General features: G+C 38.3%; 1 protein-coding gene across 2 annotated transcripts in view; it reads right to left on the bottom strand.

Moving 5' to 3' along the window:
• The window catches only part of igsf21a (immunoglobin superfamily, member 21a), a 182,757-nt gene extending 166,764 nt beyond the window's left edge, over nucleotides 1–15,993 (bottom strand). Inside the window, exons 1-2 of one of the 2 annotated variants that reach the window (XM_005729677.1) lie at nucleotides 15,868–15,993; nucleotides 15,584–15,777 (exon numbers count right to left, since the gene is read on the bottom strand). In XM_005729677.1, coding sequence (XP_005729734.1) covers nucleotides 15,584–15,722 — 139 coding nt within the window. In that variant the 5' untranslated portion in view covers nucleotides 15,723–15,777; nucleotides 15,868–15,993. Of the gene's footprint in view, nucleotides 1–15,583 lie in introns of both variants that reach the window. The other variant, XM_005729678.1, reaches the window with a different exon arrangement.
• Between the last annotated feature and the right edge of the window lie 5,231 nt (nucleotides 15,994–21,224).

Raw genomic sequence — 21,224 nt, 5'->3', positions numbered from 1 at the left:
CCAACTGTGAAGAATCTTTGTTCAACAACTGCAATTCAGCAAAGTTACAGATAAAGAAATTCAAATTCATTAAAAACTGAAACCCAGAAGAGCCTTCACTTCTCATAATTAAAAACACTTTTTTTTCTTTGTTTTTTTAATGTCCCTGACAACCTCCAAATTTTAAATCTGCTGTAAGATTTTACCTTCTTTGTTGCTGTGAATTTGCACTTTGTTAAAATTATTTACCCATCTATCTCTTGTCGGTCATTTTCAACTTTTTTAATTATATAGTGTAATCATTATATGTAATCATATAGCATGTTTTAATCGTATGAATTAAAATGTAAAATGGCAAATGGGACACACAAAATTAAAAAAACAAAAACAACAGTAGGACATTCAGCTCATGATACCTTTGGGTGACCACGCATTGTGGGATTTTTGTATCCACTAGCTAGGAACAGAGCACTCATATTAGGGCAGAAAGTTTCACCATGGGATAAAGGTGATCCCTCAAAAGATCTTTGTATTGATTTGAAAAGACCCTTAATTTCATGAAGAAGAAAAGTGGACATAAACTATTCTAGCAAAATCCCCCCATTGGCTGGATAAGCCAAGTTTAAAAAGAGAGACATTGTATCTTTAAATTGAAATTGTTAGTCTATGTTTTTCATTGTTCTTTTTCTATTTTGTCAGCATGTACACTATGCGATGTCTAATAACTAGCAGAGCACAAGGTTGCTTCCTTTGACTCTCCACTACTGAATGTCATTTGTCTATAAGGTTTGTAGCACTGCAGGAAGTGATTTTTCCAAGGCAACAACAAAGGCAACAAAGGTTTGTCTTTTAAACTCAGATTAACAATCGACCTAATGACTTATGAATGTATCATTATCAAACACAGGTTCTTTTAACTTTGTATGTCAAGATAAACAAAATACTAAATTTTTTGTTTCAGACAGACCTGTTCTTGATTCAGTACAATTTAATCCATTTGTTATCTGATGTGTTTCCTCATAGGTAGGGCTAAAATGATAGGATTAATATTCAGTGCTGTGTAGCCTAGGATGGAATTATAAGGAAGTGGAGTTATGAATACTCCAATCCTACTGACACATTCATATTACTCTTCCTCTGAGACTATTATCCTGAATATTGATAACTTTAGGATTTGTCCCATCAGGAAGATGGGTGGATAGAGTGGAAACTAGCAGTACGGTGAGGGTGACAGATGTCTATTACACAATACATTAAAAGAGTGAATAGTCAGCCTAACTCATAACTACAGTAACTTATATACTACAGTGACAATTATTTCATATTATCTGTGCTATGATGAAGATATTAGTGAAGAAATCTAAAGTGATGACCTTAGCTTTCACGTAAAAAAGAAAGAAGGAAAGAAAACACACAAAAACAGAGGGGTGTCATTTTGATCTGCAACTGTCATATACAGCTCTGCCCTAAAAATAGAAAAGCACCACAGGGTTACTTTTAATTACATGACATCTGTTTTGCTTTTGTAGCATCAGATGTCTGATAACAACAACAATTCGCTGAATTTCAATCAGGTTTAAGTACTTTGAGTTTTTCCTCACTTTATGTTCTTCTACAGCACAGAAATTGAAGGTAGACATACATATTTGTTGAGTTTGCAAATAAAAATGGATTGGATAAACTGGCAAACAAAACTGATAATACACTCTATTGAATTTATTACTAACTGCATCCTAAACCTGCCATATTCTATCTTGTGCTATTCTGCAATGATGAAGGTCTCAGTATGCAGCAGAATGTATCCAAATGTTCAGTCAGCTGTGACGAGAACTAATGTGAGCTTTCTCTTACATTCGACTCCCCTTGGAAAAGGCAGCCACATGAGGAATCTGAACAGCTGACTGGGTACGAAAAATCTGACTGGTGAAATGACAGGAAAGGAATTCAATACCACTTTGTTCCTATTTTTCCCAAACAGGTACTAAACTAATGCATGCTAGACAGAATAAATAGTTAAATGTCATGAATGTAAATGTATCTTTACTTTGAAGTGTTAGAAACTAGATCAAAAACAGAATTGCTATAAATTTCTGTAACCAACACTATTAGTACACTAATTTCCCTATAATTTCTTCAATCACACCTAAATCCTTTAATGTAAAGCATCTGCCAATATGCAATTAACTCCATACATACATAATCAGTAACTGTCTTGCATAACACAGCTGTAAGCCCAAACAATTTCCTGTGGCGTATTTTGTTCCATTCAGCCAACCTCAAGTGTCAGTTTGAGTCAGTAAACTTTGACCCTTTTTTTTTTAGGTTCAAAAGGGATGGATTTATACTCCTGTTAATCAACTCATTAATGAATGAAAATCATTGCTTTAACACAATACAACAGTCACGCTGTCAATTTATATTTAATGTTATATCTTTATGTACACACTACTTTTGAGGGGTTCAAACATGGTTGGGACTTCTATGGCCTTTTCGCCTTTATGTGACAGGATACTGTTTGTACTCTGGAGAAGTGGGTTTGACAGCAGAACCCAGAGAGCAGATGGAACATCTCAATTTTTCATCAGCATCTTTGATTCAACAGTTAATTCAGACTCATGATGAAACCTCATGAAGAGGTTTTTTGTCTGCTGATCTACTTATTTCCCACTTAAAAGTGCACAACCCCCACAGGCACTTTTCCACCTACTCCTTTTCCCTCTTACCATCACTTCCCCATACCGCTCTCTAAGATTGATTAATCACAATCCACTGGGGGTGTTTCGGCACAAACTTTATCCATGGCCGAGGGCTAACTTCACGCTGTCGCATCAGAGCAAAATGATTTTGCACAGGGTTTCCTTTTCCCTATTCCCACCTGATAGTCATCACTTTCATTACAGTTTGACTACATGTTTCGTTTTTTGTTTTTTTTGTAATCCACAAGATAAAAACAAACAGCAGCATAATTCCCTTTTAGACATTTGTCTTTTAGCAACAAAGAGATGATTTGTATTAGACACTGAATGTAGATAAAGAGTGCATTTTTAGAAACAACAAACAATATACGCAATAGGAATTTGACAGTGTCATTGTAAGAAGGTTCATAGTAAGAGTGTTCATGCTGTTAACAACACATCATCTGTGACTGTAAAAATGCACCAATCTGGCACAACATTATGATCACTGACAGGTGAAGTGAATAACACTAATTATCTCTTCATCATGGCACCTGTTAGTGGGTGGGATATATAAGAGAGGAAGTGAATATTTTGAAAGAGTTGATATGTTAAAAGCAGGGAAAATGGGCAATTGTCAACATTTGAGCTTGACAAGGGCCAAATTGTGATGGCTAGAGAACTAGGGCAGAGTATCTCCAAAACTGTAACTTTTATTGGGTGTTCTCAATCTGCAGTGGTCAGTACCTATCAAAAGTGCCACTGTTTCAGCCACTGAGCAAACAGTGATAAACCAGCAATATACCGAAAGTACCAACAATGAGCATGGCATTGGGCCATGGAGCAATGAAAGAAGATTCCCTGGTCTGTGTGATGTTTGGGGAAATGTTCTGCTGAGAAATTGGGATTCCAGCATCCATGCAGAAGCTACTTTGACGTGTACCATCTACCCAAGCACTATTGCAGATCATGCACATCTTGTCATAAAAATAGTAGTCACTGTGGCTGCCTGTGACCTCTTAATGATGTGCCCCAAATAATGCGCCCTGTCACAAAACAAAAATGATTCAAGAATGGTATCAGGAGCACAGCGAGTTTGAGGTGTTGACTTAGCCTCCAAAATCCCCAGATCTCAGTCCAACTGAGCATCTATGCGATGTGCTGGACAAACACATTCAATCCATGGAGGGCCCACCTCTAAACTTAAAGGACTTAAAGGATCTGTTGCTAACATCTTGGTGGCAGATATCACAGCACACCTTAAGAGTTTAGTAGAGTCCATTGCTCAATGTGTCAGTCATGTTTTGACAGCAAAAGAAGGACCAACACAATACTGTGATGAATTGGTGTAATGGTATCAATAGCAAGAGCAACCCTGTGCTTGTCTTGCTAGCGCTCGATATACTGTTGACCATAATATTTTATTACAGAGGTTAGAGCACGCGCTGGAGCTGCACTGCAGTATTTTGGATCATATCTACCTAACATACTCAAATTTGTTCATGTAAATGGGGAGTCCTCTTCACACACTAAGGTTAATTATGGAGTGCCACAAGGTTTCGTCCTAGGATAAATTCTATTTACATTATACGCACCTCCCTTAGGCAGTATCATTTGAAAGCATACCAATTAGCAGTTACTATTCATCTCTGGCTCACTTGTTTTAGTTAAAAAAACAGATGACTTTTAATTAAATGTAATTACAATTTGTGAGCTTTGACACTGCCTGCAAACTTCTGTTTGGCGTAAAATATACAAAAGTGATACAATAAAAACAGTAGATAGACTGCAATCAGACATTGACCATATCTACAAAAATATTTGCCAGCCAGAAGCTTTTCCTAAATCCAATAAAGTGCTTTCTTTCCTAAAAAAAAAAAAAAAATAGTGTAAAAGTGAATAGCAAACAACAAAATAAATGAAAACAAAGCACAAAAATCTTCGAAATGGAACATTAACAACAATCTGACAAACTTATAATACTGTCCATCCAACTTTCTACTTTGCAGCTAATATTGCTCAAGGCTCTTTATCGAGGCATTGAAACTTTGGGATACCTTATGTGTACCTCTGCAATGTCAGGTAGGTATCTAACTGAAGTATTTGAGTCCATACTACAGAATGGAGTCCTGTTGTACATGTGCAGAAAGACCTTTTTTTCCTCAGTCTCTCTTTTTTGGTACCACTACGCCAAACTGTGAAACATTAGGTGATAATCCAAGATTTTATTTCTTTGCCAACAGCCACACTAAAGACTTTCTTGCTTCACATTTCCAAAATATTGGTCAATGTTATCTATTTGCTGATGTATCTGTATCGGCATTTATGATGGGCGATAAATTAAAATCAGAGAAACACCAGTCAACCATGTAATGAGTGTTGATGTTCTATATTTTGTCCACCAGAGGGCAACTTCCCTGTTGATAAAACGTGTTTATAACAACACAAGAATAGATGAGTAATCCACAAGTTGTTATGACAGCAAAACAATACAATAGGAAGATTACCATATAAAGATTAAGCACAAGCATTTATAATTTGAACAGACTGGAACATCTTGCTTGCCTGCCTTAAGAGATCACAGTCAGAAAAGGATAGACTCACACCAAGACCTCACACGTGTACTTTCTTTTTACATATTATTTCCTCCAGGAAGAACAGCAGTACAAGAAACTAACAGTGATGAGTCATTACACAAGCTCCCTCACATTATTATTTCCACTTTCCAAAAAATTTTTTTTATACCAGAGTCACCTGGTACCAGGCATATGTGAAATTAATGCTGGCAGTTTTATTGGGAAAGAATAGATTTAATCATTACAAGTCCTCCTTTATATAAAAATTCAGAAGCGAGCGCCAAAGTTGCATGTAAGCATCCTAAAAGATAAAGCTTCCTTGCAATTTTAACCATAATCTTTAGAGAAAAAAACTGAAGTAAAATAATTATATTTAAAGCAAGTTATAATCCATATGCACCCACAATTTCTATTATTGTATAATTCATGTCGCATATTCAGAAGATTAATTCTCTGAACTTGCATGACAAGTTCTACAGCAGATCAAAGGTTTGCTGATAAATGTTATCAGAAACGACAGATGTTACAGGCTGAACACAGCCTTGTCCTATCATATTCTGACTGTCTGTGAAACTTCACTAATACCTACTCCTGTGAGTGCAGATTGATGTCTTTATGATTTTTTTATTTTTTTATTTTGGTGGCTTATATGGAGGAAGTCAATATGCACAAGATTCATAGCCCACACAATCCTTCTTTACTCCCATCTGCACAGCTCCAGAGTGACGTCAGTGCGTCGATTAGAGCTGTTTTTCCCCCCTCCTCTGCCATCTCTTCCTTTTTCCATGCCTAATCTGAACTTTTCATGAAACCTCTGCAATGCTGTATTCACTGGCTTGAAGATGGCTTTGAATAGCTGCAAACATTTTTATTTTTTTTTAACCCAGAAGAATCAAACTGGGAAAGCAAAGCAGTGATTTAGAATATTTACAGTTACTACACAATGTGTGTATATGAAAGCATAAAAAGGGCTTTTTCCTTTTAGGTTAAAGCACTGTCATGTATATTTGAGCCAATTTAGTAAGTAAAATGTTTCTCACAATATACTTTAATGTTAATTTTCCTCTATATTGCATTTTATCTTTGAGTCAATATAATTTATTGCTAATGCAATACAACTGTTTCTTCTTAAGGTAATCTTGATATACTGTACATACTGTAACAAAAACGCAAGCTTGGATTTTGAGGTCACCATGACTTTGAATAATTCCATTTGTGTCAGATCACTAGCAGAAAGAAACAGAATGTTTGTATACAAAAGACTGTGCGCAGCAGTGTACATTTCAGCTGTCTTGCAATAAACTTTGGATGCTGATATGTTTCATGTATCATATACAATTCAGTTTCACAGCCCTAAATAAATAGACTGATGTTGGGACACAGTGACGGACCAATTGATATTACTCAGCACCTATGTTTGAACACGATAAGCAAAACCACATAATCCATATTAGCATGTAGGAAACGGTGGGAGGAGAATATTGTAAAAGTGCTGATAAAGCTTGCCAAGAAATCCCTCGTTATGCTGGCTGCTAAATTGAGAAACACAAGTTTCTGTAATAAAATGGGATTTTTAAAAGTTCTGGTAAAAGGACATATTATACTATTTGACAAAACTTTACTGCTTACTAAAGATCATGAACAGGAACGATATACTCCCTTTCTATGTAACCATTTGGGAGATCATTGGGAGAACATTGGGAGAAAATACAGACACTTTGCTTCTGTATTTTCTCTATCTCTGCAAACCACCAGCTGCTGAGGGAATCCGAGTTACTTCAAACTCCCACACAAGCCAAAGACATCAGCAAGCCAGCCTACATCTGTGTATGAAGGTCCACAAGGGTAGTAAAGAAAGTTACTGTGCTCTTTGAACTTCTTGCCCCAAGCCTTTACTTGTCTCCACTAATCAGAGCCATTTTCATTTGATCATTTTAACATCACTGCTTGAAAACACAAACGTATTTCAGCTATACAGGCAAAGGAAGGTTCATTTTTCCTCGATTCTGCCTCTTACCACTTTCCACGCCAGAGGCTGTCGTGGTGGTAGTGGGGGAGGACAAATTTGTCATGATGGTTGCAGATTCTGTTGCATTATTTGAATTGCAGTAGACATTCATAAAAACTGTGGTCCACTCCTAGGGCCCGAGGCTACTAGGCAACAAGTCATCTTGGATGCAGAACCCATAGCTAAGATGCTAGCTGTAAATAAAATATGGTAATGGCTTCTCAGTGACTGGACTACTGCAAAAACCACACTTTAGCTTGTCCAAAATGTCAGACAGATGATTTTGGTTTCACCCCAAAAGCAGATAGCTGGTGTGTATGCTAATTCTCAAAATGTGTTGTTCTTACTCTCGTGCCACTGTTTCAGCCATTCTAGGGAATTGTGATATTGGCATAGAGTTCTTTGAAAAAACTCAAGGCCGGCATTTTTTTTTCAAAAACACCTGCACTTCAGTGTGAAAAGCAAATGCAAGCGTCATAGGAAATTGGTAAACCTCTTCAGCCATGCTGCTGGAAAACTTGAAGCATATAAGTGTTTGAGCCTTGTTAGATAAAAGCAAAAGTTTGCAGAATCCATCTGTGAAATAGCAGATTGTTCTCAGACTTTTATCAACACAACAATGTGGGAATTCTGTGTGCTCCAGAGTTTTACAGTTATGTCTGAAAATCTGAAAAGCAGTGTCAGAAAACAATGCAGGAGTTACTTTAGATAATCATATCTTGCTGTGTGCAGATTTTGGATTTCTTACTTTCAGTGCATGGATATTTCATCATAATAGGAACAGAGCTTTTGAAATTTCATGAGACAAAAGATACCCAATGCTGAGGTGGAAGGCAAAAAAAACAGGTCTTCCTTTACAGATATAAATTCAAAATAAAGTTTATAGTTGATTAAGTTATAGTTAGGTACAGCTCAACTTAACCCGAACAATCCCTTAGTTATGCTGCTATATGCCCAGACAACCTTAAATGGCGCACTTAGCACATTCCCTCTGTTATAATTTTATAGTGCATGCTGTGATTATATATTTTTCCGTCTCTGTGCTCTTATATGTCTACTTTTTCTATATTTCTCCGGTGCCATATGTTTTTCTGTGGTTACTGACCTGATACACCTGCTGAATGGTTATTACTGTATTGACGTTGTTTGTTGTTTACCTGCGCTCCTCTTTTCTCTTTTCACCTTCCCCCCACCCCAACCGATGGAGGCAGATGGCCACCTTCCCCGAGCCTAGCTTTGTCTGAGGTTTCTTCCTGTTGAAAGGGTTTTTTTTTTTCCTAACCGCTGTTGCCAAGTGCTCAAAGGGAATTGTTGGACTTCTCTCTAAACAATTGTTAAGCATTGTGCTTACAAAGTAAACAGCCCTGAAATGAATGTTAAGGTGAACTGGCACTATATTAATAAAACAGACTTTAACTGAACTGAAATATTTAATACATTTTCCATTTTTGTAATTGATTGAACTCACCAATTAGAGACAGAAGGTAGTGAAATAAAAACTCAAGTTTCCTACAAAATATGCATTTTGTTCTTGTTACTATTAGTTTTACACATGGCGTTTGTGTTCATAGGTTCCAAAGTTTAGATTTTTTTTTTCAGTACAGTTATTAGATGGAATCTGCCACCTTTTGATTAAATTGCTCATTGAAGTACTTCAGTAATTGAAGTACTTCAGTAAGTATGTTCAGCATGAGCTCACTAAGGGAGTCAAACCAGATAAAGCTGCATGCTATTGGGTCAAAATGACATGCACTCATATTTTTTTCTTCAAGCTGCTACTTTACAGCAATAGAATCAAATGGGCTATTTTGTATTTCCACAGCAATCTGGTTTAAGTGTATCTGCTAAAAGGCCCATACACTATTAGCAGTATATATAGTGTATATAAAATGATTTACACAGTCACACTGACTAGTCAAGCAAACAATAGCAAGTGAAATGAAACAATGAAAATGGCTTCTAATCTGGGCATAATCATTTTATATAACTGCTGAGAGCTGCAGTGTGATGGAAAGCTTGGTGATTGTCAGATAGTTGCATGACAACAACCCATTTTCCAGGCCAAATCTCTCTTCACTTCCTGTGAGTCAAGACCAGCCATCAGTAGCAGGCAGTCACAGTGTGCCGGAAACCTATCTGAGATCCAGTGCTTGTTAAATCTGTTAACACTGCTATGATACACAATCTGCAAACCAACCTTCACCACTGTGGTCTGAGACAACACATTCTCCTTGGTGCTTTAACAGAAGGCTTTAAAAGAAGCCGTTTTTAAAGAAATTACATCAAAAACTGATGACCTTCCCTCAGATTTTAAAACATAGCCTACAGGTCATGTCATAATTGCCACTTCACAGCCTGCTGTACTGACACAATTTTATATTGACTGAGTTTCTTTATTTTCATTGACAGCGACTCTATCAACTGAATCAGTATGTTTGATGGTGCTGTTTTAGCCTATTTTTGATATTGCACCGAATCCCTTTGACCCGTAACACATGAACATCAATTATTCTGCTCTTTTATCCTTGTAATTTTCCTGACTGAGTCTTCTGGTAACAAATCACTTGAGCCTGCCTGCCCCATTTCTGAATCTACATAAAATCAGAACATCTAGTACTTTACAGGAAAACCTGTGAACCTAAAAGCAGCTGTTCAGACGTCAGCCTAAAACATTTTACAACAAATCTGTATTCAGCCAAGGGCACACAAGTAATGCACATATCAAATGTTTCTTTTATACACTTCTAACAGTCTATATAAAACTCAGAAGGAAGACGTAAAATTCATCGGACAGAAAAATGTCACAAACTGTGAGACTGCGCAAGATGTAGCTTTCAAAAAAGGCCTCACATCAGTATGGATTAAAATGATATTTATGATTTATTTAGTAAGAAACTTCATCCTTAGTTTGATCTAAAAAGTTAAAACAGGAATGTGTTAAAGCATTAGAGACGATCTAATTTCTATTAGGAAATGGTCTAGGTCAGAAATGAATACTAAGCCAACTCTTTTTGTCTGGAAAAAAAAACTTCAAAAGGCTGCAGTTTGATATAATTTCATTTTTGAACACTGTTATCTCTAGTTCTTAATCTCTGAATGAAATTTCTGAGGCTCTGTGAAGTATTTTGTTCTTTCCTAAATGGCATTGTAATACAGACAGTAATACCATGTTGTACCAACCTATTTGAAAGTTCTTTCATTTTTAGATGGTGTCATAGGTGAGGTCAGTAGCTTAAGGGCAAAATAAATAAATGAATAAAATACACACACGAAAGTTGACCAATGTTCATCTCAGAAACAGCTGGTCTCGACTATCAGGTTTCTGAATGGTTAAACCCTGTAGTTATATAGTTTAACAATGTTATAACAAACTGGCTAACACCTGGTTCTTTAATGTTGTGTTTTTCCACTGAAAATAAAACAAAGAATTGGGAACATTTTTGTACCTTTACTACATGAGACACAACAGAAAAACATGTAGATACATACAGTATGCTTATGCATCACAGAGCACTAAGAGCCAGACTTCCTGTCAGTAATTCACTCACTCTTCTGCACCATGATTACTTCTTGCTCAGGTTTTAGAACGATGAAAAAGTCAGTAGCACCAAGACCAGAAAAATAAAACAGCTTTTTGGCAACACTTTGGAGTTGAAGGACACAAGCAAGCAAACATGCTAGCGCTAAGAGCAGTGATGTTAACACCTCAAAATGAAACTCACTGACATGCTTTAGCTTTGTTATACTTAGTACTCTAACGAGTACGATTTTAGTTACATGTTAACAAGAAACAAACAGATTTATATTATTTATGAGACTGCCAGATTTTTATTATAATGACTTACCTAACATGCTACTTCTGCAATTCAAGCAAACTAATCAATTTTTTAATTACTTTTAAAAAAAAAAGCAACATGTTACTGTTAAAATTTTGCCTCTCTTTGCTGTTTCTTTAGCTGTCACAAAACAAAATAGGAAATTCCCAGTGTAATCCGTTCTATCTACTCCATGAAGTGTAACTTACTCAAAGTCTGATTACATCTAGGTAGCTTAGGAAAAAAACAAACAAACAAACAAACAAAAACAGTAGAGTAGTAGAATTTTTTCTGTGGTGAAAGTATTTTCATCATTTTGAAGGCTTTTGTAGATGAAAAGGACAGGAATGACAACAGCTGTACTTCAAATTTGATCAAGGATACCTCCAAACTTGGCACAGCAGCCCCACAACAGGCAGGGGGAATTATTTTGTTGCTACAGTAAACCACTGAGGCAGCTTTTAGTTTTGCTACAACCTCAACTTTGAAGAAAGGGAAGAAGATTTCTGCTGCTTATGAAGTGGAGTAGATTCTGCGAGTATTATTGGAATCATTGGAAATGTGGCCTGTGAGAAGTACATTTTTCTTGATGCAAACGTTTTCTCGGTACAGAAGATGCCATTCATTCAACATAATCAACAAATCATTTTTTTGTCCATGAAAAGTGCCTCAAGACTAATAAGAAGGAAATATCTAAACAAATTAACAGAATAAGTAATAAAATAAACACTAATAGAAACAGTAAATGTGAATTATATTAAAGAAGAAAAAATCGTAAAGAAAGAAGTATCTCTTGGATACTTTAACTGGATCCAAGAGTAGGATAGTTTAAGTGTTTTTAAGGATTAAAGCAGAGCACAGCTCTCTTATATCTTTGGAGAGGCAATGCCACAGTTTCCAGACATAAATGAAAAATTATGTCTCCAGTCTTATTTTGTTGGATTTTGGGTAGCTTGAAAGCTATGGGATCTACTAGCTTGTAAAAGGACATCATGCATCTTTGAGGTAGGCTGGTTTTACAATGTTGGGAAGAGTAGAATACGGGTTCACTCTTCTTTTTTTTATTATCATTTAAAGTCTAACCATAGAATCCTCAATGAGTTACTTTTTTTTCAGTGGACTTTTAAGAAAGACTAGTCAAAAATTCATTTCATTGATGAAAGCATGATTTTGAATTTCAATATCTTGCTTAGTCTGGAATGCACACACTTTGATCATTTTTCGCAGCTGTACAAATACCACAAATACCACTACTTATACAGGGCGAAAAACCTAGGACAGAGTCTAAAATAGTTTTTTGAGATATTGCATCGTTTTGGCTTTTGGGCCTACTTATAGAATTTCTCTCCTGTACTCATTTAGTTTCAGAAAGTTATTACTCATCCATTTATTTATTGCCGACAGGCAGTCAATGAGGGAGCTTAAGGCTAGGATTATACTCTCTTGCAGACACACATATGGACAGCTGTAGACACCGCAGAGGCATAGGTTATCTTATTATACAGTTTTTCTAGTCCACTTTGAGGACACATGCACAGATTGTAACCTTGTAGTGAAGTGGCTGAGCAGAAAAGTTTGTTCAGTCAGACAAATGCACACACATCCCCTGTGTCAAATGTTGCACTTAAATCTAAGAGAACCTTAACCAAGCCCTTTCTAGCATTATGCCTCAGGTTACTGAAAGTCTTTATGAGTGCAGTCACTGTGCTACAATTAGCTCTGAAACCTGATTGAACTTTTTTCTTTCTAATGTAGAAATCTGCTAGAAATAGGTTTTTATAATATATTTCTCAGTAATAGAATTTTTGGCATCGGCCTGTAATCATTTAGGATTCCAAAGTCTAGATTTGGCTTCTTCAACAGAAATTTCACAACAGTGGTTTTGAACACCTCGGGGCAAATTCCCATTTCAAGGAATATGCTAATGATTTTCTGGACAGATTTCAAGATACTATTGAAAATCCTTTCTCATTGGAGAGGGTATAGATCAAGGCAGGTAGCATCTTATAAAGTTCTGAGGTTGAAAAGGTACTTTTTTTATACATAAAGTAATTGGTTCTCTTTGCTTAGCAAAGTTTTATATCTGACTTAAAAAAAAAAAACAATTCTTGGGATGGTAGCAGCAAACTGTTATTAGCTATTGACAATAGTCTAATTGTTGTTTGTTAGCCTTGACAGCCAGGGTAGCCTTGCTTTAAGGCCATAGTTCATAACACAAGGAAAAATGTGTTATGCAATACAGCAGCATATGTGATAAAACAATGTATGCTGGGATATCACACTTCACACAGTGCACTCTATTCCGTAGCTCTATGGCGGCATAAAATATGCATTACAAAGTAACTCTTCAAAAATAAGAATCCAGACATAGACTATGTAGCCTGCTCTTCATACCGTGAATTTGCAACATGGTTAAAAACAAACAAACAAAAAAACAAATGCTTGAACTATTCAATTTTACTAAGGTTAGCTTGTAGGTGCAAGCTAGGTGTAGTAGAACTGGAGCAGACTCTGAAACACGTGTAACAGACAGGAGTGGTGCATGGACTAAATGACCAATACTGTTTTTATTTGTTAGTCATATGAGACAGAAGATTGGAGAGGACAGAGCCTTTCAATCTGTGACAATTACACTTTGCTTCCCATTCCAACCTTGTTTAGTTGTCTCTCTGTCATCTTTTTAAAAAAAAAAAAAGCACTTAGAATAGAAAAAACATTTTGTTTTGTTTGTTTGTGTGTTTTTTGTTTAACCAGGCTTTCTATTGAGATTCTTATTGTCTGATTTTTTCACTGTCTATTCTATTTTATTCTTGTTTAACTTAATTCTACATTTTAACTTTGTTTTGAAATACTATTAACTGACTTTGTTTTACGGCACTTTTTGACTAAATATCAGTGAAAAATGTATATAAATAGAGAAAGAGACAGAGAGGTGTGTGTGTGTGTGTGTGTGTGTGTGTGTGTGTGTGTGTGTGTGTGTGTGTGTGTCAATCACTTTAGTTTCAACAATACAAATAAAAACCAGAAAACCAGCATGACCATAAGTCAGTACAACCATATTCTTGCTATTTATTAAAATTAAATTCTGCCTTTTGCTGTTGACACGGTTAACAATATTAACACCTTCATGTAACATTTCTCCTAAGCGATATAATAAAACCCCAAAAGAAAAACCCATTTCAAATAAGTATGATTCCATTCCTGAAGTACCCTACTTGCAGCGCAGAACCTTTGTGCAGTTCACCCTCATCTGAGCAAACACCTGAGGCTTTTAAACATCTAAGAATATGTTAAGCCCAAATGGCTCATAATGATTTCCTATACGTCTGCAAAGGTCAGAACACTTTAAAATAACAAAATCCTCAGCTATGCAAGAAAGGTTAACATCTTGGTTTGTACAGCATGCTGCTGCTGTGATGTTGTAGCCAAGGGTGAACTCTCCTCTGAAGCCCTTCAAACACCACCGTGCTAGCACTGACTCTGAGCCTATAACTCCAGCCGAATGAGCAGGGTTATACTTTGCTTCTTCAGTAAGGAAAAAAAAGAGTGCTTATAGTTCTGTTTTTTAGTGCAAGCTCTCCATGATAAATATCCATGCAGAAGGCAAAAAAGCCTTTGACAAATGCCACTGGGTCCATAGGTGTGACAAGCAATATCAAAACAATAAAGGGACATGTTTAAATGTCAGGGCAGATTCTTATCTGCAGCACATATTTGAATGTGTTTTTCCTAAATTCCAGTGCAACATCCTAGTCCCATCACCACTCCACTCTCTGCCCTAAAAAGACAATCCTATTGCTCACAGCTTTAGCATTCTGTAAAACATAGCTTATATATATTGGTTAACATTCAGGATTCGCGTAAAATATCATCAGTGCTGTGTTCTCATCCCCCAACATCGAAACACATCAACGGAGGATAAAAACACGCGACAATGATGCCACCGCTGTGCCGTGCAGACCGCGCTGAAGGCGGAAATCTGCATTAAAAGACGCACTTCAATGTTTTTCAGCGCATCAACTTTAATATCTGTTGAGCTCAGGCGCTATCTGGTGTGCAAAACCCACGATCAACAAACGCCTTGGAGTGCGCTTCAGCATTGGAGCTATACTTGTGCGGTACTCAGAAGTAGGTGCTGTCATGCAAGCTGGTCGTGATAGTCGATGCAGATGAATTAAGACTAACTACATAACTAGGCCTACTGCTACCGTTCTTCTTCCGTTTCCATTTAGTACATAGACACGCACACCGCACATCTTGCAGCCTGAACTGAATCCGACCATTATTCGTTGGTTTCACTCTTCCACGACTTGGTTAGTCAGTAGGGTGAAAGTTGGCATGTGGCGAGAATGGTACCGATCGCCTCCACCCGGCTGTCCTGTTAATGGTCAGTTAGTAGTCCTGATTCGCTGTCACATAACGAATGCCTCAACTCACTGACAGTTCGGATATTGTTAGACCCCACGCATAGATCGGAAAGCTGTGTGAGGTTCCCACTGCGTGAAAATGGCATGAAAGGGTCACACTTACCGACGGCTAAATCCAGTAGATCTGCGCACAAAAGCAAGTACAATGAGAAGACGGTCATCTTTCCCTTATTTTGCAATAAATCCCAAACTCCATCTGCGTTTACATGCCCTCCAGGTTTCGGCTGTGTAATCCCCACCATTCCAGAGGTATGCGATTCAAAGGTGCCCCCAAACTATTCATGATGCAGCTCAAGTCTAAGTGGAGAATTCGGAGAAGTTGAAAATGAATGCAGCATTCAGAGCAGTCATAAACGAGCATCACATCAAAAAAAAAAAATGACTCACTGGGTGCGCTTATAGAACAAGCGGAATGTTTTTCCCCCCCTCACAGTTTAAACAATAGGGAGCTGCGCTTAGCCGCGCAGAAGAGATAGGCTGTGGAAAAAACGGAGCGGTTTGGATGAAAATGTCTCTCTCTCTCTCTCTCTCTCTCGCTCTCTCTCTCTCTCCCTCTCTCTCCTCCCGCCCTCCCCCTCCAGACAGACGCACAGTCATTCCTGATCACTCGCTCTTTTATTTCACACAATTTTCCTTAATCCTACCCTGGATTCAGACCCCTCTAATTCTGCCCATTAAGCCGATTTACTTCCGTTGGATTTTTCTTTTTATAAAAAAAAAACATTTGTAGAGATCCTTGTGCTCCGTATAGTATATAGCGTACAAGAATATGCATAGGTTACGTATAAATAATGCACTTCCTAGTCATCTAGTTGATGAGTGAATTATCAGGAAAACATGTTTCTTTTCTACCCAGTGTTATGCATCAAAAAGTAAACCGTTAATCAAGTGAAAGGACCATTACATGATGTATTAAATCTTGTTATTGTCATACACTCTTACTATGTGGGTGCTCACGATTAGTGCTCAAAGTCCCACTTACTGGAGAAGATAATAAGTGTACATATTAAGAGTATTTTGCTGGAGCAAATCCACAAAGATGTATTTGAGTTTAATAAGTGCCTGTTTTATTGAACTGGCCTGACTGGTAAAAGTTGCCCTTCTCTCTCAAATTGTCTGCAATCATTTGTATCATTAGGGAACATCTGTCATGCAAGCAGCAGTTCCTGTGCTATTTTTTTTTAATACTTTGACATTACCGACATCAAAAAGCATATCGCTTTTACCAAAACTGCATGCTTTGGTATGGTACAAACTATAACAATGATACCTTGATTAGCATTTCCTTCCTGTCATAGAGCTGGATCAGTTTTACGGCAAATTTTGAAAATAAGATGAAGACTGAAGAATCTGGTATTTTCTAAGATTTTGATCATTTCCAAAAATCATTAGACATGCTCAAGAGTGAGTTCACTGCAAGTACATACTCCAAGATTTGGAAAAGTTTGACGAGTGCCTCAGGCTGTGCCATTCTTGTCAGCATCACCTTAGCATGGTCAGTTTTGGTTTTCTGTTTTACTCCGAAAGGATGTTTCTGACAATACAACCTTTTGTGAAATGGTCCTCTGGGTTTTCATTCAAAGTGCAGGCAACAAGTTATTAGGGAAGACAGCCACCATCATGGCAGATCCATTCTTCAAAAAAATATGAATGCAGTTGAATAAAGTCATTGGTTTCCCATTTTCTGCAAAGCCGACTCAATATATCAAGACAATATATTTTTATTGATCTGTGCAGCAGCGAAACAGTAAGACCTTTACCAATGCAGGAACCCCAGTAAAGGTGTGTTCTAGAAGGCATAGGCTTAGTGGTAGATACACTTTTATTATTACGACCTACAAAGCACTAGGAATACTAACTTATGCATGTACACTCAATGGCCACTTTATTAGATACACCTTGCTAGTACTGGGTTTGACTCTGTCCTGCCTTCAGAACGACCTTAATTCCTTGTGGCATAGATTCAATTTTGTTTCGTTATGGTCCACATTGAAATGATAGCATCACGTGGTGACTGCAGATTTGTCAGCTCGACATCAGCCATGGAAATCTCCTGTTGCACCACATCTCCAAGTTTCTCTATTGGACTAAAATCTGGAGACTCTGTGTGAAAATTCCAGTATATCAGCAGTTTCACAAACATTCAGAATACCCAACAACCTTAGCACATTTAAAGTTACTTAGATTATCTTTCTTCCCCATTCTGGTGCTTGGTTTGAACTTTAGCAGTTCATCTTGACCATGTCTACATGCTTAAATGCACTGAGCTGCTCTCATGTGACTGGTTGATTAGGTCTGTTCTTCACCTGTCCTTACATCTCTGATCTGCTATAAATGTGGTGGGTGTGTGGCTGGAGACTAGTAATACAATCAATGCAGTGCTGAGTTTGTGGTTTTTGAGATATGTGGTGGTCTCATTTTTATCAATTTGACTTCATAATAATCCTAGTGGTTAAAATGTTTTTTTTTTTAAACAAAAAAATGTTAATTGACTCTTTTATTTAACTTCACTGATGTTAACATGCCTGTTACAGCGGACACTGCACCAGTATATTCAAACACCTATGAACATGCAAATGAAGAGCTAGGCACCGTCCCACAGTGCTACCCCTCACTGCTCGTAGGATAGAGAGGAGGCTGGAGGGTTTCTTGGTTAAGGTCTGCAGCACAAATGCACTATCACACATCTCTAGAGGGCAGTGTCAACAACAATTTATTGGGGTAACAGAGCTGAACGTGTTGCTGTCCATATGGCATCTAACCCTACATACAAAGAGGGGTCTTTACTCTCTGTATGTAGGGTTTCAAGAGTCCAAATTCTGTCCACATGCTTTGTTCAGTCATTGACTCTTAAACTGGTCTTTAGTCTTTTATTTGGGATCTGAGAAATTGAGAGGAAGAGGAAACCCGACACAGATAGACTTGACTTCATTAATGACGATTGTCCTGAATCCTCTTGCCTTTCCAGTTATCGTTTAGGACTTGCTCACCCCAAATTAAACATTAACAATTCTGTCTGTTGACTGCCAAAGGGTGTGTCAAACAGTCAGCAGCTGCTTATTGAATACACATTATTAGAGTTTAAATCTGTTAATTCCAATAAATTAAAGAAATAATATTCAGTTTTGAGTGACACTGTTCAATTGGCCTATAGTATAACATATTTATAATTTTCACACAAGGGATTAGATTCATTCTCCTCATCCTTCCACTCCTTTCTCTGCACATGTCCAGAGAAGAAAATTCTAAACAGCTATAATCACACACATATTTTCAATATAATGCTGTTCAGTACTAACTTATTTTTTTAATTTAACTACAACTAATACATAATGTAGGTTCGGTGGGGACACGCACGCACGCACGCACGCACGCACGCACGCACGCACACACACACACACACACACACACACACACACACACACACACACAACCCCACCTATACAATCCACAGTCATATGACACACTGACACACATACCTCCAAACTCATGCAAATCTAGGGCTCAACATATGGTTTTGGGGGGTTGGGGGGGTAGCTGGCAAATATGTATGTATCCAGCTGATGCAATATCTGGGAAATCTACTCTTGTTTTAGGGCAACAGTGGGGAATTCTCAGTATTGCCAATTTTCCAAGTGGGGGGAAAATCAGTCCAGTCCTATTGAATCAAGTACTCTTTCTGAGTGACTCAGGGTGGTGACTCATTAGGTAAATGTGCTTGTTTTCCTGTCACCTCTTTAATTTTCCAACTAAGCTCAACTGGATGTATGTGATTATCATCTTTACAGAAAGATTGCATTGCTGGGGGGCTGGGAGGTGCTGGCCGTCAGATTGGGGTCTGGGATGCGGGGCCTCCCTGCTATTGCAGATAAGGAGGTGGTCCACTTGCCTCCACCCCAGAGAGAAGGGTTACATCTCCTGGGTTTAGGTGCGGCTTGCCCCTCTGGGGGCGGAGGTACCTGGACCTGGGATATAGAGTATGTTTGGGGAGTGTGATTGTCTGTGCAGTGTCTATTTGTGTCTGTCTACACGCTGGGTGAGTGCCGAGTATTTGGTTGTGTATATGGGGGTGGGAATGCACGTTTGTGTTCGCGTGCGCCTGTTCGTCTGTGTCTATATGTCAGGTTGGGTCTTAGACTCAACCTCTCTGGGTACATCTCAGGCCCTCCAAAGTACGGAGGCCTATCTCCCCTCACCACACTCCCTGCCGGTGGCTGATGCCCTCAGATGTTGGTGTGTTGGTGGTTCTTGTCGACTGGGGCTGGGCGCTCATGTATGTACCGGCTCACTCCTGGTGGGCGATTGGCGGGGCCTGGCGCCTGTGGCCCGGATAGGCCCCTTCCGTGGGGTGGGGTGCCCTCAGGCCTCTGGGCCTGAAGCTTGGTCCTCTCTGGTGCAGTTGGCTGCCAGCAGAGCCCGCGGGCACGCCACTGCAACCCCCTCTGGCCTCTGCTCTGTAGCTGCGGGGTGACCTCTCCTTTGGGGCTCTACTCAGCTCTTCCCAGGAGGGTGGCACAGTTCCCCCCCCTTTTGGTGGTCCTCCTCGGGTCCTCGTACTCTGGGGCCTCTGGATGTCTGGGGCCTGGATCTCCTCCATACCTACTTTATGCCCTGGGGGACGGGGCTGTGGCTCCCCACACTCCCTAGCAGATCGTTACATGGAGAAACCTTTGGAATACAAGCATGCTGATCCACACAGGTATGCACACAGGTGTACACACGGGTATTCACAGACGCGGACTACAGCTTTCTTGGCTGCTGCCTCAAAGCACATTGTGCGCTGTCTATCTTGCGTGTTGCATAATATCGTTTATTATTTAGTATCTACTGATATCTACTGCTAGCTAGTTTATTGTGATGGTGCTATATTTATTATGTTGCTCTTTGTTGTTTGCTTTCTCTTCTGTTTTTTTTTCTCCATACAGGTGATCCAGGTGTTTTGTTTGTTTTTCTTTCTTTCTTCCCCCCCTTTGTCACCGTCTCTTCTCCCCTCTGTTTTTCTTTCTCTCCCTCTCTTTCTTTCATTCTCTCTTTCTGTCCTATCCCCCAGTCATGTCTGTCCCGTTTGTAGCAACCGAAAATAAAATAAATTCATAATTATAATAAAGGTCAATCAAATGGACCAATATGGCAAGGCCATGATGATCCACTTGGTAAAATAAATCTGCTTAGCATCTTTCTTGGCCTTAAGACAACAATTCTAAGAACTACTCAGTCAAATTTCAGAAAAGTTGGAGAGGTGTGGATGGGAAAAGAAAGGACACATTAAATTGTAGTGCAGATCTTGATATTTTTCATTAAAATTGCAGGATAGGGCAGTGGCATTGACCTTGGAGGAGAATGACCTTTCTGTTTGGCTTATTTCAGTGCTGATGAAAGAAGAAAAAATTTGAAAAAATTGTCAGGGAAAAAATAAATGCCTTATCTTTATTCCGTTATCTTTGTCCAATTTGTCCTACAGACAAAACAGGCCAACGAAGAATAGCATAGCGTAGCATAGCTGCATTTACAGTCTGGCTGTCCAAAAATTCAGTTAGTGTTTCAGATAACCTATTGGACACTGCAATAGTTTAGCTGTACTTTCAAGTTCAGGACATGTCTGCACCCTCTTCAGCATTTTGTTGCCAAATCACCCACACCACCTCTAAATGCCCTCAAAATATACTGTTTAAAAGAAAAGAAAAAAATTCAAATAATTAGTTATTTTGAATTTTGGTGTAATTTTGACTATATACACACACACA

The sequence above is a fragment of the Pundamilia nyererei genome, unplaced genomic scaffold, assembly GCF_000239375.1.
Source record: "Pundamilia nyererei isolate P.nyererei 1_Seehausen unplaced genomic scaffold, PunNye1.0 scaffold00034, whole genome shotgun sequence".
Classification (NCBI taxonomy): domain Eukaryota; kingdom Metazoa; phylum Chordata; class Actinopteri; order Cichliformes; family Cichlidae; genus Pundamilia; species Pundamilia nyererei.
The sequence above is the reverse complement of the archived record's forward strand: the minus strand, read 5'-3'. Positions and strand labels throughout refer to the sequence as shown.